This window comes from Taudactylus pleione, unplaced genomic scaffold (assembly GCF_031769625.1).
Source record: "Taudactylus pleione unplaced genomic scaffold, aTauple2 ptg000305l, whole genome shotgun sequence".
NCBI lineage: Eukaryota > Metazoa > Chordata > Amphibia > Anura > Myobatrachidae > Taudactylus > Taudactylus pleione.
Genome location: NW_028284706.1, coordinates 2,138,121 through 2,161,254, shown reverse-complemented (window position 1 = coordinate 2,161,254; position 23,134 = coordinate 2,138,121). Strand labels below are relative to the sequence as shown.

At 42.3% G+C, this 23,134-nt stretch overlaps 1 protein-coding gene across 1 annotated transcript; it reads right to left on the bottom strand.

Annotated features, from left to right (window-relative positions):
* Positions 1-5,251: 5,251 nt before the first annotated feature.
* Positions 5,252-22,412, bottom strand: TENT5B (terminal nucleotidyltransferase 5B). The gene is made up of 2 exons (XM_088442065.1): positions 21,970-22,412; positions 5,252-10,249 (listed from the first exon to the last, which is right to left on the bottom strand). Exons 1-2 carry the CDS (start codon positions 22,132-22,134, stop codon positions 9,224-9,226), a joined length of 1,191 nt encoding a protein of 396 aa, XP_088298191.1. The 5' UTR covers positions 22,135-22,412; the 3' UTR covers positions 5,252-9,223.
* Between the last annotated feature and the right edge of the window lie 722 nt (positions 22,413-23,134).

The window sequence follows — 23,134 nt, the reverse complement described above, 5'->3', positions numbered from 1 at the left end:
TCACTGGGAAGGGGGCTGCTGGGAGATGTAGTTCTCCCTGCGCCCATTACGGAAGGGGGGGAGGGGGTTCGGCATACATACACTGGGGTCACACACTCATGCATACACATACACACAAACACTGACATAGTCACCGCTACTGCAGGAGACCGGGTCCCGAAACTGGATGCAGAAGACAGCATTTCGGAAGGTGAGTATTACTGACTAATTAAGCTAATTGGAAACTTCCAATTGCTTAATTAGTCATTAGGAGGGGTGACGCCAGGGTCCCAGAGCATTTCCCGACCATTTTTCCTAAAATTGTAGATTTTAGGAAAAATTGGTCGTGCTCTGGCGATGCGCAAAAAAAAAAACCTCCCAGTGCTCAAATAATCAAAAATCCCTCTCTCAATTGAATAGCAAAAATCCTGCACCTGCAGGAAAACCCCCTGGGTGCGGGTTTTTGCTATTCTCGCCCCCAATTGAATATGCCCCCTACCGTGGCATCTCAACTGGCTAGCCATCTAAGGCTCGTATAGGCAGGTTTAGAGTTGCACGAACATTGGCCCCTCTGCGTGCATGAAAATGAATGCGAATGTAAGCCTGCACTTGTAATATCTCTATACCAGAGGCAAAAGATGCTAGCTCATGCCCCATTGACGCCAGTTACATCCATTCAGCTGCAGGTTGAAATGTCACTGAGACGCTATGAGTCACCTGTCTTTGCTCAGAGATGCATACTCTTGGCCATGGAGCATATGCAGCTGTAAAAATTGCAAGATCTGCTAAACTTAGATTCCGTTCTCTAGTGTAGGGATCATTTGTGCACTGTATGGAATGCAATGCACCTGTAGTCTTTTATACTTTTACTTTTTTGTTCATATACACAGTTATATGTTTACCCACTGTTAGGAAGGGTTGGGTACGCAATCCCAGAGCTGACAATACCGGTGGTCAGAATCCCGGCAGCGGAATCCTGACAGTGGAAACCTCAATGCATGCAGATAAGTATTGTAACCCTTCCCCTAACCCACCGCACCCACAGCCTAACCCGCTCCCTAATACTCACCATTGGGATGGCAGCTATCAGAATTCTGGAGCCGGGATTCTGACTGCTTTTGCGATTACGGCACCGGGATTCTGACCGCCGGCATTGTGTGCATCGGGATATATGGAAAGTTTTCACACACAGCTGCACTACATGGGTGTGATTGCTCTGGAGTGTGTGATGATAAAATGATTGTGGAATCTGGTGGGTGAGGCTTCAGACACTGACCAGCAGCTGAACGATAGTTATGGCTGGTCGGTGGGTGAGGCTTCAGACACTGACCAGCAGCTGAACGATAGTTATGGCTGGTGGGGCATAGCTAGTGTCTGATTCAGACACGCTCGCAAGCGCACAGCACTCGCAAGAGGGTCGCTGGCGCTGACGTGCGAGAGACCCGGCCAGCGACGGGCGCTCCGTCGCTACGGGTCTCGCACCAAAGCAGGGCAGCTGGCGATTGTGATTGACAGCTTGCCCCGTTTTGGAGGTGGGCAGGGGGAGTGGCTGGCCAAACGGAGACGTTCCCAAAGGAACGCCTGCCGTTTGGGGGCGGCCCCACTGACATCACGAGTGATGTCAGTGGTGAGCTTCCGGCTCTATTAAGAGCCAAAAGCTCACTGGGGCTTGCTGGAACGAGACCGTTGTGGTCTCGTCGCAAGCCCCGATGGTCGCAACCATCACCTGGCCACTCGCTAGGAGACGTTCCCAAAGGAACGCCTGCCATTTGGGGGCGGCCCCACTGACATCACGAGTGATGTCAGTGGTGAGCTTCCGGCTCTATTAGAGCCAAAAGCTCACTGGGGCTTGCTGGACCGAGACCGTTGCTGGACCGAGACCGTTGTAGTCTCGTCGCAAGCCCCGATGGTCGCAACCATCACCTGGCCACTCCCACAGCTTAGCGAGCAGCCAGGAGGCAGTCTTTAAAAAAAAGAAAAAAAAAACAGGGACGCCCTGATTCAGAGCAAGAGAGCGTCCGGCTCTGAATCAGGCCCTCAGTCATGGACACTAACCCTCCCTGGTGTGGGTTAGGCAGTCAGCACAGAACACCCCCAGCAGGCCTGGACAAGGATATCCAGAAAACATGCAATATATACAAAATTATAAACACATGAAGTGCATTTATCAGGATCTCTAGGATGCTTGATTCTTCTTCCAAGTAAACAACTTCCACCTCTTTTTCTTAATTTAACAAAAGAACACCAGGTGCTTAAAGAGTCAGAGAAGGGACATTATTATAATACAGGGTGCTGATAAGGGTAAGTATTGTGAAAATACTTTAAAATAAATAACAGACATGTTAAATGAATTCATAAACTCCAGTAGATTGTTTAAACCGTAGTCGTGATCGCGACTGTGGCCAATCAGCGATCTTCAAGTTTGCAGAACATATATATATCATGTCAGTTATTTATTTTCTTTAAAGTATTTTCACAATGTATTTAAATTAGCTGTTTACCAATAGGTCTGCATGGCACTTTAGCACAGTGCACCTTTTCAATGGAAATCCCCTCCCACACAGTAAAGGCGGTACACCATCCACTATTTAAGGAGCCAATGGAAGGACTTCCGCATCACTTTGAAATAGACTTAAATGGCGTAATATGTCAGTGTGGTGCTGTGGGGTCAACCTGATCCTCACTGCCTTTATGTGACTCGCAAATGATGCAATGTCCATTAACAATTTCCCTTTAACTCTTCCTAACACTGCAGGACATGATATTATGCTTAATGTGTCCAATCTGACCAATGACCTATCGTGCATCCTTAATGATTTCCAGTGCATCATGTACGAGATTGCCAGATCTTGCCTGCTGTAGATAAGATCTGAAGATATGACAAACAAAACGCAGTTACACGCATCGTCAGTGGACACTTATGATTTGCACATATATTATCCACGATTTGTCATTCCGATGCATTAAAATCGGGCAAATCATGCAGAAAATCGTTTCGTGTGTGGCCAGCTTTAGTTTGTTGAACTTTTGAGGAAAGTGGTGTACTTGGGGAGATTTTCCCAGACAAAGTGGAGTCTGCATTTGTACCATTGCTAGCATCTTGATGAAAATATTGAAAAATTGCGAATAACATTGGTGTCCACGTCAAAGATACTTTTATATGCTTACTATCGTGAGTTTTATGGAAGCTTAAACGTGAGCATTAGCCATTTTCATTTACACCAGTGGTGATCAGTCAGATACCCTATACATCAGCCTTATAAGGTGAAGGTGTTTCCATTTCTGACCCATCATCATGCAAAACATATTCCTATTTCCTACACATATATTTTCTTTCCGCTTTATGAGACAATTCGGAGGATTTGGAATCTAGAAATAAATTTTGGGCTTGAAAGCAGAAAGATACCTTTATATGAATATCCAAAGCTTCCTGATGTGAGCACCAATTTTGTTTACAAAGTCATATTGTATATACACCATTTTGGATAAAGTCTACATTTTACTATGACAAAATCTTGAAAGATACCTTTATATGAATATACATTACATTCAGATGTAAGCATCCTCTTTGAATTTAGACCACGTTTCGTTCCTACTTAAGATACTCTACTTACCCATCGCTGGTAGCACTACACATTTAATTTGTCCTGTAAACTTGTGATCTGATATAGTCCATTATTTGTTTACTCCCACATATGTATCCGATTCATATGGAGTGGAAGAAGAGACTTTCCATATAAATCTACTACAGACCCCACCAAATTTAATTTTCTCCATAGACCTTCAATGGATTGCAGTAAAACATTTTTGACTTAATTAGCTCTTACAGGAGAACTTATGCAGATAGGGTTTTACAGGACCCTCCCTGTATATGTCACTCATTAATAATGCCCTGCACTAGGAGAGATATCTCAAGACCTCCTCTTCTGTGTTTGACTCAAATGCATGGGCTCAGATGCAGTCAGGTGTCAACCGTAAACATGCTAGGTAATCAGAAACATCTAAAATATGACAGGACCTTTGCTGCCCGGATAAGGGGAAGTTCCTATTATAGTTACAGAAGTCAACCAAAGTTCACAAAAGGCCCTCCAGTAATTAAGATATTAGAAAATGTTGTGCAATGTCTAATAATTCAGTGGGTGAAGAGAATCTGTTTTCCTAACTCACCCAGTTGTATTCATAGATTGTGAGCAATAGCAAATGTGTGGTCACATATGTCTCAGCTTTCTAGATCTAGGACAAGAGGCAGAGGAAATAAATAAACAGAAAACAGTGCAGTGCGTGTAACTTACTTGTGTGAAATGGAAAAGTCTGATCTGAGGCGTTTCCCAGGCTGCTGCTGGCTTTATAAGGAAACACACTGAAGTGGCGATTGTAAGTATTCTGTTATTTTGCAGTTATTTCAATTTGGTATTAGTGACTGTGTGCTTTTCCTATGGTTACAAATAGTGTTGCACTATTAGCAGTTTAATTCATTTAAATAATAAAGGCATTCATGATCAATGCATTCAACACAAATGTTTTATACAAAAGAGTGTATTGGGAAGTGTAATTTTCACTTTACAGAATCTGTAAACTAGGTTAGAAGTCCAAACTACAATGTATGTTTATGTATTTTGTTACACTGCTGTAGTAGCTATTTTGGTTTAGGGTGCCAGTCACTCTTTGCAATTCACTGACCCAGCAAAAGAGCCTCTAAGCCAATACACTTCATATTCTGTGTTTGACAGTCACAGGACCTTATTTACTACAAGCCACCACTTCCCAGAGTGTTTGAACCCAAGATTTAAAAGGGCAATGCTTTTAACATTAAAACATGGGATGTTTTGCTAGTGAAAGCATTGCCTTTTAAATTTTGGGCTTAAACACATCAGAAAGCGGCAGCTTAGTAAATAAACCCTACACACTGAGGAACCATCCTTTTTGCTTACTTAACGACATACAAAAAAAAAAGGTTGCTTGGTGGACAAAAGATTTAAAATTTTTAATCAAACAAGTTTGGGAACCTATAATCTAGCAGTTTACTGCTTACCTGTGTACCATGTCAAGCTAGTCACTGCTTACATTTCAAACACTGGAAAAATGCGTGTGTTCTAAAACTTTTGACTGGTAATGTGTTAGTTGAATTTGTTAACCTTTGGCAATGCCCCACAAAATCTAATTCACATGGATTGTTTGGGTTTTTTTATTTCTCTCTCATTTTTTCTGTCTTGTATCTGAGAAAATATTTGAACATTCATTGTTACGGAACACAAGCTATGATTGCGCCTACGGTAGGTGAAAACAGATTTTTTGCAGAAAGCGCTTTCTTTTTCTTCTGGAGGTAGGTTAGGGTTAGAATTAGGTTAAAATGGTGTAGTGTATGCCTCCTTTAGCAGATAAGCTTTACAACCCTAGAAATTTTATTTTTTTTATAAAAAAAACAAGAAGCCCTATTTTTTCCAACACTGTCAGACAAGTTCACTTTCAGTCCTAGTAGAAACATTGAGTTACCTCATTAGTGTGTAGTACATTTGCTTTTATATTCTAAATGTTACAATGTCACTCATCCTTTATACAGGAATAAAGCATTAGGGGTCTATGTATCAAAGGTTGATGAGATAAAATTGTGAGTAAAAAGTATTAACGAATCAGCTCCTAACTGATATATATATAATTTTTTTTTCTTCTTCAAACAGCCTATAAAATGTAAGGTAGAAGCTGATTTATATCTCATAATTTTATCTCTCATCAAGCTTTGATACATAGGTCCCTTAGTCTCTTTGCAGTTTTCTTTTATATAGAAAAAAACTAAACCAACATAAGACCAGCTATTTACATAAAGGCTAGGGTGACTTGTGAAAAGTCCATCCTTAAATTCCCAGTAGAGTGGACAGGCTCATGTCTACACAGCTCATTTCAACAAGGCAGACTTTGCAAAGCACGCTTGGAGTTGCTGGCCCTGGCAGCGGGACAATACTTTAGTAGTGATGTGTCTGAAAATACAGCAAGTGGTTCCAACACCAATGATGAGGCAGAACATGAGAAAATATATTTTTATTCTTTTTGTTTTTCACAACCCCAGCAGGTTGATAACGCATTGTAAATTAACACTGCACATTTGTCCCCTCTTTATAGAAAATAATGGGCTATTTGGAAGAAATAATCTGCTATAGAATGTTGTAAGCATAACAGAAAGTGTTATTACTTAACTGTAGAAAACTAGCAGTACGAGGGGGAAGAAAAATAAATAAGTGTCCAATATAAAGTAACAGAAGACTAGTACCCATTAGGTTGTTTGTATTTTTGCACTGCATGTTTGGAACATTGGCCTTATTGGTAATTAAAGAGTTAAGAGTGCTCAGATTCCAGGAATGAGCTGAGCAGGCAGATACAAGCATGAAGTCACCAATTGTCAGGCACACCCAGGATTGGAAAACACTGCCTAAATTTGGTCAGGAGTGTAGTACTTTACATTTTCGGGATTGGCAGCATTTCCACACTAAGCCTTTCCTAACTCTAGGAGCTGGGACTACAGGAAAGGTCTGATTTTGTAGAGCAACATCTCTCTCAGCCGCACACACAGGAGAGAGGGTCTGTGGCCGCAGCCTTATGAGTAGTGTCCTGAAAAAAAGTGGTTTTCACATAGTGGGAGAGCAAAGCTACAGGTTGTTATACTGTACTACTAAATTGTAGTGTGACACTTATTGGTTGGCAGATCTGCACTCCACCCAAGATGCTGTAATGTAATTAAATGATCTCATTAAAAGTCAGGTGGAACAAGACAGACATTTACAAGCAGGGTAATGACAGGTGTCAGCAATATCCAAGTGTAAAAATAGAGACCAAGAAATGCATAGAGATGGAAGATACTGCAGTCACAGTAGGTGGGAGGAAAGCTTATAATACTTGATATTAATGTGCTACATCTTACTAAGATGTACCAATCTAGCTGAACTAATCTCTGTATACTGCAAAATTAGAACTAACAGCATATGTTCCTTTCACCACATACAAAGAACCACCAAAAAAAAAATTTTTTTTAAATTATGGTACTTTGATCAACATTAAAAGTAAACCTAGAGGGGGAATTGTCAATGTTGAGCTATAGTGAGTCAGCACTACTCCTAGGGATACATTTTTTTATTTAAACAGACTACAAAGTTCTGGGGAACATGTGCAAAAAAAAAAAAAAATTTACCTCATGCCTTAAACATGTAAAGGCCCCCATACATCAGAGATTGATTGCAGCAATCGTGCAATTTACAATCAATAGTTTTATACACAATTTCCCTTTTTCAATCGATTGTGGCAATTCTGCAATTTGCAATCGATTGTGTATAAAAATCTTTCCCTTTTTCAATCGATTGCAAATTGCACGATTGCTGCAATCAATCTCTGATGTATGGGGGCCTTTAGTAACTGGAGCCAGATTTAACAGAAATAGTGTAATTAACATGTATGGGATTCAGCTGCTAGACTGATGTTCCAAACTCCTAATTAAACATAATGAGCATATAAACAGGTTGTTAGGATAGATTACATTTTATACTGAAACTGCCACAATCTCAGCCTGATCCTGTATAACCTAGCCTAGAGGATTTCAACCTTTAAAAAGATAAAAATTTAAAAATATTAAAGGCACATTAAAAACATAAAACCAAGCGCATGTTTAGCTGCATCAGTAAAATATTAAAGCTTGCCCATAAGTGTCCTTAAAAACAAATGGGATTTCTCAATGTGAAAAAACATGGTTTTGCCATTAAAGGGGTGGGCCCACACCTACTTAGGCTTAGGTAATAGACCTGAAACCTTGCATGTTTGCAGTTTAAATTAAAAAAAAAAAAAAAAACAACCTTCTTAAAATCAGGTGTGTCAGCCCAAATACACACCTTTCCCCATCCTCCCCAATTGTTCATTCCATGGGAGCAGTGTTATTTACCATGAACACTTTACTGTTCTCCAGGCACTCATCTCTGGAGCACTTCCTAAGGGATGGAACAGGTTTACACTCACCCCAGTAGCAGTCTGTTGCAGACATAGAACAGGAAAACGCAGTCTAGCCTGTTATATTATGACACTGATTATGGATTTTACAGTGGAAGAAGAAAAAAAAACAAAAAAAAAAAAACACACCACACGACCACACACTTAATGATAGTGGACAAATGAAATGGATGTCCAAGAAAACTAAAGTGGAATTAACTAAATGCTTGTGCAGGTTCATGTGAAATGTGTATGTATATTGGTTTACATGGGGCTGTTGTAATGAACTACTGTTATAAGGTGTTTATCCAACCAAAAAAACAAAACCATACCCCACTTAGGATGCACAACATGAAAGTTGAGGCATTGATCTCACAAAACTGCCCAACACCCCAAATCAAGTTGGTGTATCTACATTATTGGTCGCACATTACCAAACACTACAAGCTGTGCCCAACCGCTTTAAAACAAAATGTAGCATTGTGACCTTTGATCATCATTTATAGTTGAAATAGCACCAACTTCATTTCTGACCATATAAAATGATGAAAGCAAAAACATTGCCCATGCCTTGTTCAGTGAGCAAGGACCTGTATATTTTAAATTGTCAACCATTACTTTTAGTTTTCACAGTTTGACAGTAAAGCCCAACATTCCCATTAATCCAAAGCTGCATTCACTGGACTCCAGCCAAGAGAACTTGGGGCAGCTTACAAAAAAAAAAAAAAAAAAAAAAAAAAAGGATATAATTTTTTTTTTTTTAAAGTGGCATTGAATCATGCAGACCTGCTTTAGTTTAATGGAAAATAAAGCGTTTGCCCAAAACTCTGCAGGGCATATGTCCCTGTAGCACCAACAATGCAAAATGGAAGTATGGAAACTAACACTTAACATTTGAGCTTAAAGGAAGCAATGGCACATACTACAGAATGAAAGATAAAGGCTCAAATACCCATAGACTGCAACTTGTGAGCTGCTGGAATATCCAGTACAATGGTTAGGGGATATTAAAGGAGATAAATCATTTCTAGGATCTAGGAGTTAAAACCATTCAAGCAGAACAGGCACTTAAGTATTTTAACTCCTCTTTGGTCCAAACACCCAATATTTACACTGGTTTTTGACCTGCTTCAGTACGTAAAGGAAATGGTGATTAGTGGTAGTCCTTCAGCAGAAAAACAGCATGGAAAGGCTCTTAGGGGGATCACATCTTATTAATAGTTTCATTTAAAATGCCGTTTTCTGGTTTAGTTTAGGAGATAAGCAGGCCATCTGGATGTCAGTTGCAGCAAGGGAGCCAGGTCTGGTAGGAGTGACTGCAGGACACAAGAGGCTGGATTGGTGTAAAGTAATAACTGTTGTAATTCCCATCACCCATGAAGGGGGCTGGCTGGTAGTAGCAGGTATAGTTTGGGATAGCTGAAACAAGATTCTGCTCAGATAATACCTGAATAGCTAAAGAAGCAATAAGTGTAAGAGTCTGACGACGTTCATGTCCCATTAAGCAAACTGTACTCTCATTTACTACATTGTGAAGAGTCATCAGGCAGTCATATCGCTTGTCTTCCATCCCTACAAAGTGGTCCTGCAAGTAGCACTTAAGCTTCCGCAACTGTTCCCGTATGTCAGGGAAATCTATGAAGTAACGGGAGCACATGTACCTCTGCATTGTTTTCATATCCACCTCTGACTTGGCTGTGAAGCCACGCACAAGCAAGTTGCAGTATTTTAGGAGACCGCCACCTCTGATCTCTTCTGGGTTTCGTGTGGCAATTATCCTATTACGCAAGTGATCCATGGCTTCCTCAAAGTCCCCATACATGCTTTCTCCAGTCACAGTGGGGTGGACACTCTGAGACATTTGAGCCCCTGAACACTGGTTGAACATAAGCATCGAGTCAAGGATTATTTGGAAGGAGTCTACACTAAACTCAAACTGACGTCTTAGAGTGTCAACAAACTTTAATTCCATGTTTTTTCCATTGTTGTTTGATAAGGATATTAGGCTCCAACGGTCACTTTCAGTACAAACCTTTACTAGTTTCTGAACATAGGCTTCCTTTAAAGTCATGGGTGTGATCTTCTCCTTATTGACACCTGCAGGCAGGAAGTCCAGGAGGCAATCCAGCACTGCATGCTTTACCACCTGAAAGGCTTCAGGTCCTTTCAAGTCCACCATAAATATGAGGTCTAGATCTTTATAGCCCAAGCCACTATCTTCATGCAGCACATGACTAGCAGCAGAACCATTCAGTCGCACATTGTGAACGACAATACCTTTTTGTTCTAGGCGACATCGAACTACCTGCAGGAGAGAAAAAATAAAAAATAAAGGTTATAACTCAGAATAAAGTTATGGCCAAGATAGAAGCCTTTGCAAGTTCAGATATGGTGATTTAACATGTCAAAGGGGAAAACAGTCTGAAATGTATAATTGGTTTGTCACTCTACTTACAAAGGGTTGGGTACGGGATACCGACACTCAGGATCCCAATGCCAGCATCCAGACATCAGTCTGTAGCTATCCTAACCATCCCCCTCCTGCAGCCTAAACCCAACCCTCCCCCTAAAACCACTACCACTGGTGTCAGGATTCCGGCACCGGATTCCATTGTTTTTGCACACCCGTTTCAGCTTTTCAATTATTTCTGCCGATGGGCGTGAAACCATGATTTTGCTTACACCCTTCTGAGGTGGCATGCAGAAATCAGTGAAAAGTCCTGCGTTTGCATACTAAGCAGGACTTAAGATGAGTTTAGCCGCTTTACAAGGTTAAACCCGGGCTATTTGGGCACAACACAAAAACCAGCATCAACTGAATACTGTCCCGTCTGCTTAGATGGACGATCGAGTGCGCAAAAACAGCTGAATTCCCCCCCCCTTAGAGAGAAAATGGAGCACTGCTACCCAGTTTCTTGTGGGGGAATATCAGATGCAATATTTCTCAAGAGTAAATTAGTGTATTAAACTTTGGACTTCGAGTTTCCAGATGAGAGGTTATTCTGTGAGAACAGAAATAGATCACCTACTGAACATTATAAAATTCCAAAGGACACATCAAGCTGGGTTTAAAGCAGGGGTGGGCAATAAGCAGCCCTCCAGTTGTTTAACTACACATCCCAGCATGCCTTGCAACAGTTTTAGGTGGCCAAATAGCAAAACCGGCAGGACATGCTGGTATGTGTAGTTCAACAGCTGGGGATGGGGGGGGGGGGCACTTATTGCCCACCTAGTTTAAAGGAATCAGCAGCACTGTTTGGCCTGTAGAGCAGGAAAGCTGGCAGAACTCCAGCAACATGTTGACAGCAACAGGGTAGCTGGGGATGCTAGAAAAGCCATATGACATCACGGCCCTGTCAGTCAACACAAACTCTAGCTCCAATAGGTCTGATACACAGAATCCGCCTTTGTGACTCACTGAATTCCATTCTAAGTGCGTGGCCCAGATGAATGCAGTGCAGAAACAAAAAGTGCAGTGGGGGGGGACTGCAGTATGAACAAGAAGGCGTTTATGAAAAAAAATATTCCATAGTTTTCAGCATAAACAGCTGCACAAGTCAGCCAAGCCTAGAACTTCAACTGTACATTTTAATTGGTGTATTCTACTAAAAGTTTCCAGACTAAACATGTTTCAGGCTCTGCAAACTCAGCAGGTCGCTTTGCTGTGACATGTTTCCCTGGGACAAATTCTCCTCAGCGTCTGTCAGGCTTCCAAGCTTTGAATTGGCAGGTGTTTAACATTTTAATCCATCATACACTCCCATTCCCTTATACATGTTATGCAACACTACAAGACACATCAGATTTGATACAGAATGGGAGATACATTTGTGATCACAGTAGCAAGGGTGCCAAGTCAGCCATATGTGCACTATAAAACTTAGGGGTCTATTTACTAAGCAGTGTTAGGAAACTGAGTGAAAAGTGATAAGGTGCCAGCCAATCAGCACTTAACTGCCATCTCACAGGCCGTGTTTGAAAAATGACAGTTGGAAGCTGATTAGCTGGCACCTTATCACTTTTCACTCAGTCTCCTAACACGGCTTAGTAACTAGACCCCTTAGACCTCTCCGAACAAATTTATTTCAGTTGGAAAAATACTGTATATAATCTACTGCACTTCTAGTGCGTGCAGTGAAATAGATACTATTACAATTTGTTAACGCTTTGTGCTGTCCCCCAACACAGTTAATGTATCAGGCTAACAGACTGTTGATTTAGGTCCATCATTCACTGTAGCAATGTCAGGAGTGATTTGGCTGGCCTCAGTTTCTCATTGCCAAGTGGAGAGCTACAGCACTCCCGTTCCCCTGAGCCTATGACAAGTCAGAGGGGAACATTTAGGCTGACAGGTGCTCAGACACTATACTGCCACCCAGATAATTGTGTAGGTAAAGGAACAGAAAGTGGACATGGCTGTAAGGACTGCTTTCACTCCAGGATCCATTTCAAGCACCTTTCCTTCACAAGATATCCCAATACAAAGTTAGAGCACACTGCAAAGCATCATCATCATCTATTACTAGTAAAAATAAATGATAAAAACTTCCTTCATAAAGAATTTTGGTGCTTTGCATTTTGCAACACTAGCTACAATACTAATCATATTAGCCACTCAGGAGTGGATGAACACATTCAGTACCATAAAAGAAAGCCTGTTTGTGTGCTGCAACAGTCAGCGCATGTTTGTTACATTACACAAGCTCTTAGTTAGGGCACAACTCTTACATAAGGCATTAATAATAGCCCATAATACATACATGCAGCTATTATCAGAACAGCTCAACCAGGAATAGCCAGTTTGCATGGTGACATGCATGTATGCAGGATAAAAAGGCACTTTTAAAGGTGAGCAGCCTAAATTGCTTGCAGGCCAGAAAACATTCTCAATAGATGTGCAAGCCTGTCAGACCACTTCTCCAAGAAACTGCTTTAGAACATTCCCAAGACTACATAACATTGAGCCCAGTCAGTCTACTTGGTTCTGGCTATCCTAAACAGTTTTTGGATACACTACTTAAGAGTAGTAGCTGAACAAAACAATCCAGAGTCAGGTACACACTAGACTAGGGGTGGGCAATAAGCGGGCCCCCAGCTATTGTAGAACTACACAACCCAGCATGTCATGCCACAGTTTTGCTATATAAATCACAGCATGATTAGTAGTTAAACAGCTGGAGGGCCACTTATTGCCCAGCCCTGCACTAGACTATGTCAGCCACATAGGGCAGTGTGTACCCACATGTTATCAGCAACAGACGTGCATGCAGGTCTGACTGCAGATAGTCAGCAGGGCCCATGTTGCCGAATGCCGCATGGCCCCGGCTGTCGCTCACGGCATCAGCAAGTGTGTAGGCACTTGCCAATGCCGGCACCCCCTCTGCAAGAGACATCGACTGCGTAACACAGTTAAGTGTGTACCCAGAATAAGAATAGTGCCCACCAACATGGCAGCTTGATTTGTAGAGTATGAATGATTACAGTTTGAGCCACTGAAGTGATGGTGTCAGGGACAATACATAGACCCTAACCAGATAAATTTTGATTTTGTCAGCTTAACGTGCATATCCACTACACGACTAATCGACTGAATGATAACGACAGTTATCGTTCCTTATATTGTGCAGTGGATAATGCAACCACGCTAGGTCGTTCAGTGCAGGCACCCCTCCCTCATCCCCGAACATGACAACTAGATATATCTATCTATCTATATATAGATATATATATGTCAGGTTGGCCTGCATGTTCAGGTGATGAGATGCTGACGACTAGCGGGAACGCACATCGCTGCCAGCATATTCACTGCACGATTAATGGATTGAACGATAACATTATCGTTTAGTCGTCCATTTATATTGTGTAGTGGATATGCACCTTTAGATACACAGAAATCTTGACTAACCAATTTAAGTGGACATTAATTCAACAAGCTAGCAGGTTTACATTACAATGAAACTGAATGCAACCCACAGAATATAGACAGCTTGTAATGGTCACTTAAAGTAAATGTGACTTGCATAACATGTGCACGCTAAGTAGATTAGTGGAGTATGGCTGTACAAAGTTATGCACTGCAGAACAATCTGTGCCATTAGAAAAAAAAACAAAGGTAGAAATTAGACATCAAAATAATGTCCTACTCCTGTGTAGTATGTGACAATATGCTCAAGAAAACTCCACATTAATATGGTTGTGTCAGTGGGGAGTTACCAGGATGTTACAGTTTTAGACTAGTAGGAATGTGTACAAAGTCCTCCTAAATGGCACATTAATCCAGAAAGATTTTAAATAGTGTTAAAGGCAAGACATTTAAAATTGCCCTTCAAAAGGGAAGCATTTTTTCTTGACTCCAACCATTCACTGAATTCAGCATGGCCCATTGCCGATAAGTTGTTACATATCAGATTACCGGAAGGAGATAATACAATGGTAAGCCATGACCGATCCTAAATGCAAAGGTACAAACCTTCTAATTGAAGTACACAAAGTGTGACGAGCCTTTGCTCTATAATATTGTCCAATATTGGCTAAAAATCAAAAGTTGTCTAGTGTACTGTACTTTCTCCAAGTTTCTACATAAAAATTAATGGATTAGTCCACTTACCTATGAAATACATACTACGTGGTTTCCAATTTCACAAAATATAAATACTGGAATCATTTTACACAATTGTTGGTGCTTATACAAAACTTAATCCTGCCATTCGGTGCTTAGAGTTGGGACAAAAACTGTTGGATGTGAAAGATTACAGCAGGCATGATTCACACTAATGCTGGGCATATACTGCCAGATAAAATGTCTGTCAGACCGACAGACATTTTATCTGGCTGCCTGCCAGCCGCAGATGTCGCCGGCATACACTAAGAGAAATCTCAGTGTATAGCCCGACATCCGCGCTCCGCCCCCGGGGGAGGAGACATTTCCCTGTTCCTTCCGTAGGAAGGAACACAGGAAATGTCTGTCGGCCACGCTGGGCACACTGCCCGATGCGGCCGACAGTTTCCCAGGTAAATATCGCATCGGACGGGCATGCTGGACAATGAAGCATGCCTGACCGAGCAATATTTAACCCTCGGTCGCCCGCATACACGCTGCAATTATCGCGGCGATCCGCCGATATCGGGCGGATCGTCCCGATAATTGCAGAGTGTATGGCCAGCATAACTGATTTAATATGTAGTTTGTTATGAGACTTTTGTAACCACCTTTGTAATAGACACAAGCTGACATGATTCAATGATTTTTAATTAGATGCATTTAGATGCCTGAATGAGAGCCCTAAACACAAGTGTTAATTGTGTTGGATGGAAAACATCTATACTGTAGATTCCATGTGCATTACTGGTGTAATCATTCACACCAAACACTAGATGTGACATTAGATGTCACCTAGCTACTGACAGCCACTAGATGCCAGAAGATTTTTGCATTTTATCAAGATAACTCACACTAGAAGACATGCAGACTAAAATGGTTATGCTTGACAGTCATAACATCTCCAGTGTGATCATTTCATGTCACTTGGAGGCAGCTCAGGGTGTGAGGAGAAGCGGTTAGTCACTGCTTTGTATAACATTACTATTCATCTATGGTGAGGAGATTTATTTTCCCTTCACACCCAAGTGTAGCAGTCCACCTAGCCACTTAAAATGGCCATGGCCCTAACACCTTTAAGATCTATTGTGACTACCTTTCTGTTGCCATAATAAAAAAACAAAAAAACAGCTCTTAAAATAAACATCCATCTATAATTAAAAAAGGTGCAATTTGCATTTTAAGTTCCCAACCCAAGTCAGGAAAATATTTTCCAGAGATGCTGCTGGTTCAGTAATCTAGAACCAGCAAATCAGTTAAGCTGGGCGCTCACAAGCTGCAGTGCCTTGGTGCACATTGGCAAAGTATTCATAGGGCAGCTTTACCTTGCTTTTGGCTTACAGGTAGCTGAACAAAGGCTATTCCAGAATGAATAGTTCCTTGTTAGTGTCCCTTAAATTCAGATATCCATGCAGAGCAGTTGGCCTATGTTCATTTCACCTGAAAGTATATTTGAATACTCTTGTATTGAAATGGTACACAACTTATTTTAGCCATTATATTCCCTGCCCCAGACACCCAGCTCAGTGCAGTATCAAAGCTCCATTAGCATTAGTCAGCTTTATCAGCATACTAGTTAGCAGCCAGTCAAAGTGACAGTACATTGTCGCACCCGTGAAAAAGTCCAGTTTGAGCGCTGAAATGGGTTATTTTTTCAGCCATATCTGCTCACCAGGTCAGGGGGCTGCATGTAGACATGTCAGCGCCATTGAATTGCTACATCAGGCATCATCTAGGGGCCGCCGCACGCAACACTTGAAATACCCCCATAGGTGAGGAGCAGTATGCAATTATAAAAATTAAAAATGAGAGCTATATAGATATATGATTAGGCAAACAGCACAGCAAGCCATTGGCAGCATGGGACAAACTAAAGATATGGAAGACTAATGCTGCCCATCCACTAAGCAATTAAACCCAGCGATTGAGCAATAAGTCGAAATCCCCGCAAATCGGGTAGTAAAATGTAAATGACCAGCAATGCACGCCCGCTGGTCATTTTTAACATCAATCACCCAAACATGGTCAACCTGACAACCACCATCAGTTTGCCATGTTTGGGGATGATTGATCTGCATACACTGAACATCTGAACGTTCAGTGTATGCACTTCACCCCGCGGGAGAAGACTGCGTCGTAATCGTGCAGTCATCCCTGCATCTAGTAGTGGAAGGGCAGCATAAAAGTATTTAAGAGGGTGGAGGGGCATGGAGCCAAGGTTAGAGGAGTTATATCTTGTAATTCATATTGCTGCATGGTAATATATACCATTGCAAGAATGTATGATTTCTATATCAGGCTTAAACTTGTGGGAATCATTACTGACAAGTGATAATTTGTATGGCTCAAATATTGAAAACCCCCAAATAGGAGAAAGTTAAAAAGCTACACAAATGTATTATTCTGAATACCTATCCCAGTGGTTCTCAAACTCGGTCCTCAGGACCCCACAGAGTTCACATTTTGTAGGTCTCCTAGCAGGTGCACAGGTGTAGTCATTACTCAGACATTTTAAAAGATCCCCAGGTAGAGCAAATTATTTCACTTGATTCTGGTGAGGAGACCTGGTAAACATGCACTGTTGGGGGTCCTGAGGACAGAGTTTGAGAACCTGTGACCTATCCCATTAAACAAGGTTTCAAAGTATTTAAAAGTTGAAGTGCTAAAGGAATTTGTAACCACACCCTTCAGCATTCAGGCAACAAGTCGGGAAGTGAACAGTTGGAAACATTTCTGAACCAGGCATAATCAACCAGAATCATGTCATGCAACTGAACCCTACTGTGTAGCACTACAATAAGTAGTGCAGTATATTGCGATATCCACATTAATGGGGAGATTTATCAAATCTTTGATCGCTAAAAGTACCAGCCAATTAGCAAACATTTTACAAGCTCTGATAATCAAATTAGTTAGAAACTGACAGGTTCTTTGTCCAAAATCCAATCAATCCCCCTTAGGATGCAATTCAGTTAGCATTGCATGGATGTAGCTCCTGGGTTATGTGCCCAGAGCCATTTAATAGACTACATTGCACCCAGCACAAGAGGCGCACCTTACAGCAACCACTGCTTGGGGTGTAGTCACAGTAATCTCCCAGTGCCAGGCAAGATGCAGTTAGCACATGCAGCAAGCCCACAACTACCCTCACAGCACTAGCTAATGCAGATTTCTATTCCCACTCAGGAATGTGAAAGCAGAAATCCGCATTAAGGGCTAGCGGCGGGCTTACCACTGGTGTAATTGAATAGCTACAGAAATTTAGGGGGAGGAGAGCAATAAAAGTACCAACCAGCTCCTCTTTTTACAGGCTGTGTTTGATATATAAAAAAAAAAATAAAAAAAAAAAAGTTAGGAGCTGATTGGTTGGTACTTCTCTACACAGCTTAGTACATCTACCCCTTAAACTATTAGCTACATCCCGACAGAGCTAAGTGAATCGCCCACTTAGTGTGGTGGGCTAAACAGATAAGCTGCATACACAACAATTTTTTGAACTATCAGTTAAATATATAGTTTATCATTGTAAAATTAGTTCTCAGAGTTAAAATGATGAACGATTATCGTTCATGCGCGTTCACGATTGTAGTTTAGTCAGACTGACCAATTTTCATTAAGGGAATATGCAAAAATAGTTTGTAGTTCATTACACTTTAGAAAATCATTGTGTGTATGCACCTTATATGTTAAGCACTAAGACAGTATTTAGTTGACAGAGTTGCCATGGAGATTGTCAACCTAATGATATGGAGTAACACTGCTTATTGGACAGGTATGCCACATGACAAAGTTTAACTGCAAAAGAGGTTTCTGAAGGTTAAATAACCTTAATGGTCACATAGCATTAAATATTCTCTGTAAAGCACTGTAGTGATTCACAGCAGTCCCTGCCCAGTGAAGCTTATAATCTGTATTCCCAACCACAAACACTAGGGTTTATATTTTGTCAGAAGACTACTAAACTACCAGTAGGTTTTGGGATTGTGGGAGGAAACCAACAAAAGCACAAGTACATACAAAATTCACAGATCTGGCACTCATTGGACTAAAACCCAATGAGCCCAGTGCCATAAGGCAGCGAAGCTATCCATTGCATAATTATGGAGGGCAATTAAATTACACGCGAGTACTTCCAGCACCTTGGCAGGATGTCAGAATTCTGCTAGCAACTTATGGAGGTGTGAACAGATCAGCCTTCCAAAATTGTGTATATGCACAGTGCCAGAGTTTAGCAACTCCTCACATGTAATAGAATCACCCCCATAGTCATTTCAAATGGCAATGCACAATAGGCAGCACACCAGACAGGATGCATCAAGTATTGCATTTTGGATGCAATGCATTCCGCTACTGTTCACATACATGCAAGCAGTGTTTACCACCATATGCATGTTGATTTAAGCAAAAGGACAGCTCTCCAGATAAGCTGTCCTATGTGTTGGGACTTCCGGGTGTAGAACCCAGGAGTCCTGTGCATATGCAAGCTATGGGGGTGGACCCTGGGAGTGATCTTATTAGATACCTCTCGGGGAAGTTCCCCCCCAAAAATATATAGATGTCATTGCCTATTGGGTTCAAACTCCAGAAACTTGTTTCTGGAACGTTCATATAGGAAAACTGGTCAAACCTCCAAAAATTCAGTTTGCTGGTTTGACCACATTTTTTGGTGTTGATGCATCTTGTCCCAAGCCTTCACACCCTATTCGCCTAATCTTATATTGAACACTTCATGCCCTGCCGAACTTTACCCACAGTCCAGCACTTCTGAGTAAGAGCTAGAGCCACAGTTGAAGCGCAGATAGTGTACAAATGTAAGCTAAACTTTTGCCCAGAGCAGCCAACCTCCACATCATGTGACCTAAGCCACACAATACAGGGAGAGCATAGAACAGGGATGCAAGATCTCTCCTTGCCTTACTTTTAATAAGGTCTGCAGGAGTGATGCAGCATTTTCTGTGGATGAAGGATGGAAATAGAACACTGTGCAGATCTTGCATCCCTGTTCTGTGCTCTCCCTGTATTGTGTGGCTTAGGTCACATGGTGGAGGTTGGCTACTCTGGGAAAAAAAGTTTAGCTTACATTTGTCCATTATCTGCTGAGCTTCAACTGTGGCTCTACCTCTTACTCAGAAGTGCTGGACTGTGGGTAAAGCTCGGTAAGACCTGAAGTGTTCAATACAAGATTAGGTGAATAGGGTGTGAAGGCTTAGGATTGAGTGCATTGCTCCCACATTCAGTGCTTTACATCTAACAGACCACTCATTCCTAGGGAGCAGCCTTTTGCTGTGATTCAATTAAGTGCATTTTTGAGAAGGCATTCCGATGGGGAATTGAACAGCAAGAAATACTCAACATCCTAAAACCTTTGGAATCTTTATTAGAGATAAGCATAAGCCATTCAAAATACAATGCAATTGTAAAACCACCATTGTAACTTAGAATGCACTCTTGCTCACATCTTAGGTAGTGAATAGTTTGAAATTCAAGATTAACCTGGAAACATCAGAATATAGTAGAACACATCATGCCCTATTATCCAGACAGACTACAGCATTCAGACTTTGTTCAGGCAAAGCACAATGTTAAGCTATAATCTCCAGTGCATTCCAATAGTGGCTAAGACTGCAAATGAGCAGCAGCACAAGTGGGTCACTGGTGGATAAACAAGCTGGTCAGTTAGATGTGATGTAGTAAAAGGAGCGCAGGTTAGAGTATGGCAATTCATTACTTACATGTCAAATGGGATTGCAAATTCTGAACTCTGTTACAGTCTAGAAAACTGGGGTAAAAGCTATGCATACATTGCGCTAAAAGCCTGCATACTGAAACAATGATCTACAAGTTATTGCCAGCTAATCACATGTAATGCAGCAGCTTTTTCCATTCTAGAACTAAATGGTAGCCAGAATGTTCACTGGGCAAACACTATGACAGGTTATCTGTCTGACTAGTTATAAAGATTACCAAAGTTTGGCATCAAGCCAGAGACATGTAGTGCCTCAGCACAATTTATCCTTCCACAAGCCATGCGCTAATGACCTTAGCGAGCTGTACAATCAGAGGGGGAAGGGCATGCAATGGTGACATTTACAGAATGGGCTTAAGCTTTCCAGTGTCCTACCTGCTTGCAGATTCACAATGAGACCACAAGACATACAGAATTTGACTGCTCTGAAGAGACTCCACAGTAGAGATCAATGCATAATGGCATACAGCAAACACCAGGGGTATAACAGGGCACAGCTACTAGTAAGGCCTACATTAAAGGACCCAAAATGGTACTCCATCCGAGTTGTCTCACTGGCCTGTTACAGTACCTATAGCACAAATTACTCAGAGTCCAAGTCCCATTACGCATGGCCACATCATATATATATATATATATATATATATATATATATATATATATAGAATTTTTTTATTTATATTATTTTTGAACACACACACGTTGACAGTACAGATGTCCACTTGATTCTCCACTTAAAAGCAAAAAGGAATTCTAAATAATATTGTACAGACATCCACATAGCTAATACCCCTTTTCCACCTAAATTCCGGGTCTGACCCGGAGTTGGAACAGAGTTCCTATCCGGATCAGACCCGGAATTTTGCTGGTGCAGACTTGGGATATTCCCGAGTCTGCGCAGCTCACACCGCAGTTGAGTCTGCATAGACCCAGCTTTTGCGGAGTCAAAGTGGTCGCTTGGAGATTACGTCATCTCCTAGCGCCACTGAAGCCGGACCAATCGGCCAGCTAGCAGCGCACTCCAGGTCATCGTGACCCAGAGTGCGCTGTTCTCACAGCAGGGTTTCACGGGCTACGCCCGTGTTAAACCCTGCTAGTTACCTGGGTTGGATTGCCGGGTCACTCAACCCGGCGATCCAACTCTCTCCCCTTTTACACCAGGGAGCTGCCCGGGTTAACCCTTCAAAAACCCAGATTTTAGCTCCAGTGTAAAAGGGGTATAAGTTTGTTTTAAGAATGAACCATTTCCTTTCTACATACCAAGGCTGTCTGGAGATAGTACTCCACCTAAACTATGTAACATTAGCCTACTCCAATAGGATTCCTTAAGAGACAACATCTCTGTTCCTGCAACTCATTCCCCAGGAGCTGCTATAACCTGGCACACAGCCGAGGTATAGGGCGACTCTGGCAATGTGCAGTGTAACGGGAGGAAGAAAACATCCCAATTATACCGCTAAGGGGGTCTGATGTAGTTACTGCCACTGGGCAGAGGTTGACGATGGCAGCGCTGCTGCTGGGTGACCAGAGACACGACCTTTACACCACGTGTGTGACCGGCAGAGAGCACCGGGGCAGCCCCGGAAGGGAGCAGCATTCCGGCACACACGCATGTGAGGCCACCCTGTGTAAACTCCCGTCTCCCCATTCCCTGAGCGAACACCGAGCAACACCGTCTTACCTGCACCAGGTGCCGGGGGCGGCATGCCAGGGTGGGAAAGTTGCCGCGGCCGTGTATGGGCACACTCTCCCCAAGGATGGCATCCAGGCGGCGGAGCTGCGGCCAGGAGAGGACGCTGAAGCGTGGTGAGGGCAGGGAGGTGGCGGCCGGTGTCTGGGAGGCCATAGTGGGTGCTCGGTGACGGTCAGTGACAGCAGCTCCTTCAGGGACTCCGCACGTGTGTGACAGCTCGGCCGGTTTCTAGCGCAGGGAGGGTGGAGGCTGGAGCAACAGGTCCGGGAAACACGATGTTGAGGAAGAGGAGAAGTGATTGTCAGGGAAACGGTGACTGAGAAAAAGCGGCGGATGGCGGTGGGGTCAGGCCTCTCCGGTGCGGCTGTGAGCGAGTGGGGCGGGTCACTGAGCGTCCTCACACCAAGCAAGATGTTACTTCTGACAGCCGGTGCACCCAGTGAGCAACACCCCTTCTCCGCCCGCTTCTTATATACATATTCCAAGCATCCTCCCGATTGGATAGGATATACATCATTCAGCTGCCTTTTCTTATTTCTCGCCTATGATTGGCTTGGTAGAAAATTGTTTTCGTATGGCCCCACCCATCTCATTTGCGTCATTCAGGGCAGCAACGCGCTATCATTTGACAGCTGCCAGGGACACTGCAAGCTGATTGGTCTCCATTAAGTACCTCCTGCTGGAAAGGAATCCCGATGCTGGTTGGTGGATAGAAATGCTTATTTGGTTTAAAGGGACAGGCGGACCTGTCAACTGTCAGAGTCAGAGAGAGTTGTCGGCGGTAGCAGTGTGGTGGCAGGGAGCAGATGGACACAATTGAAGTTATTTAGCTCTGCAGCAGCAGCAGAAAACATTCCATGCTGAGAAAAATAAATAATAATACATTTTTTTTATAACAGGATAAGGAAAGCTGATTTCTTCTACATTGAAAATCTCATGCATAGTTTAACATTATTCTTATTTTATTTGCACAAGAATAATATAATAGCTTTTAGGGTCAGTGATGTGTGGCCTATGATCTTTTTAAGGCACAGTGCAAAGGTAAAGAGGAGATTGAGTCATAGTGTGGTTTAGGGGCCCATTTATCATTGTATATTGATGCTATATCCCCGATTGCGGGTAAACCGCAAATATTAAGTTTTCCCCAGATGAA

What these genes read in the sequence shown, in the direction of transcription:
- TENT5B (XM_088442065.1), bottom strand. Translation starts at nt 22,134, where the DNA reads ATGGCCTCCCAGACACCGGCCGCCACCTCCCTGCCCTCACCACGCTTC. An exon ending in GCCCCCGGCACCTGGTGCAG is followed by an intron (nt 10,250 to 21,969) that starts GTAAGACGGTGT and finishes TCTCTCCTGCAG; the next exon opens with GTAGTTCGATGTCGCCTAGA.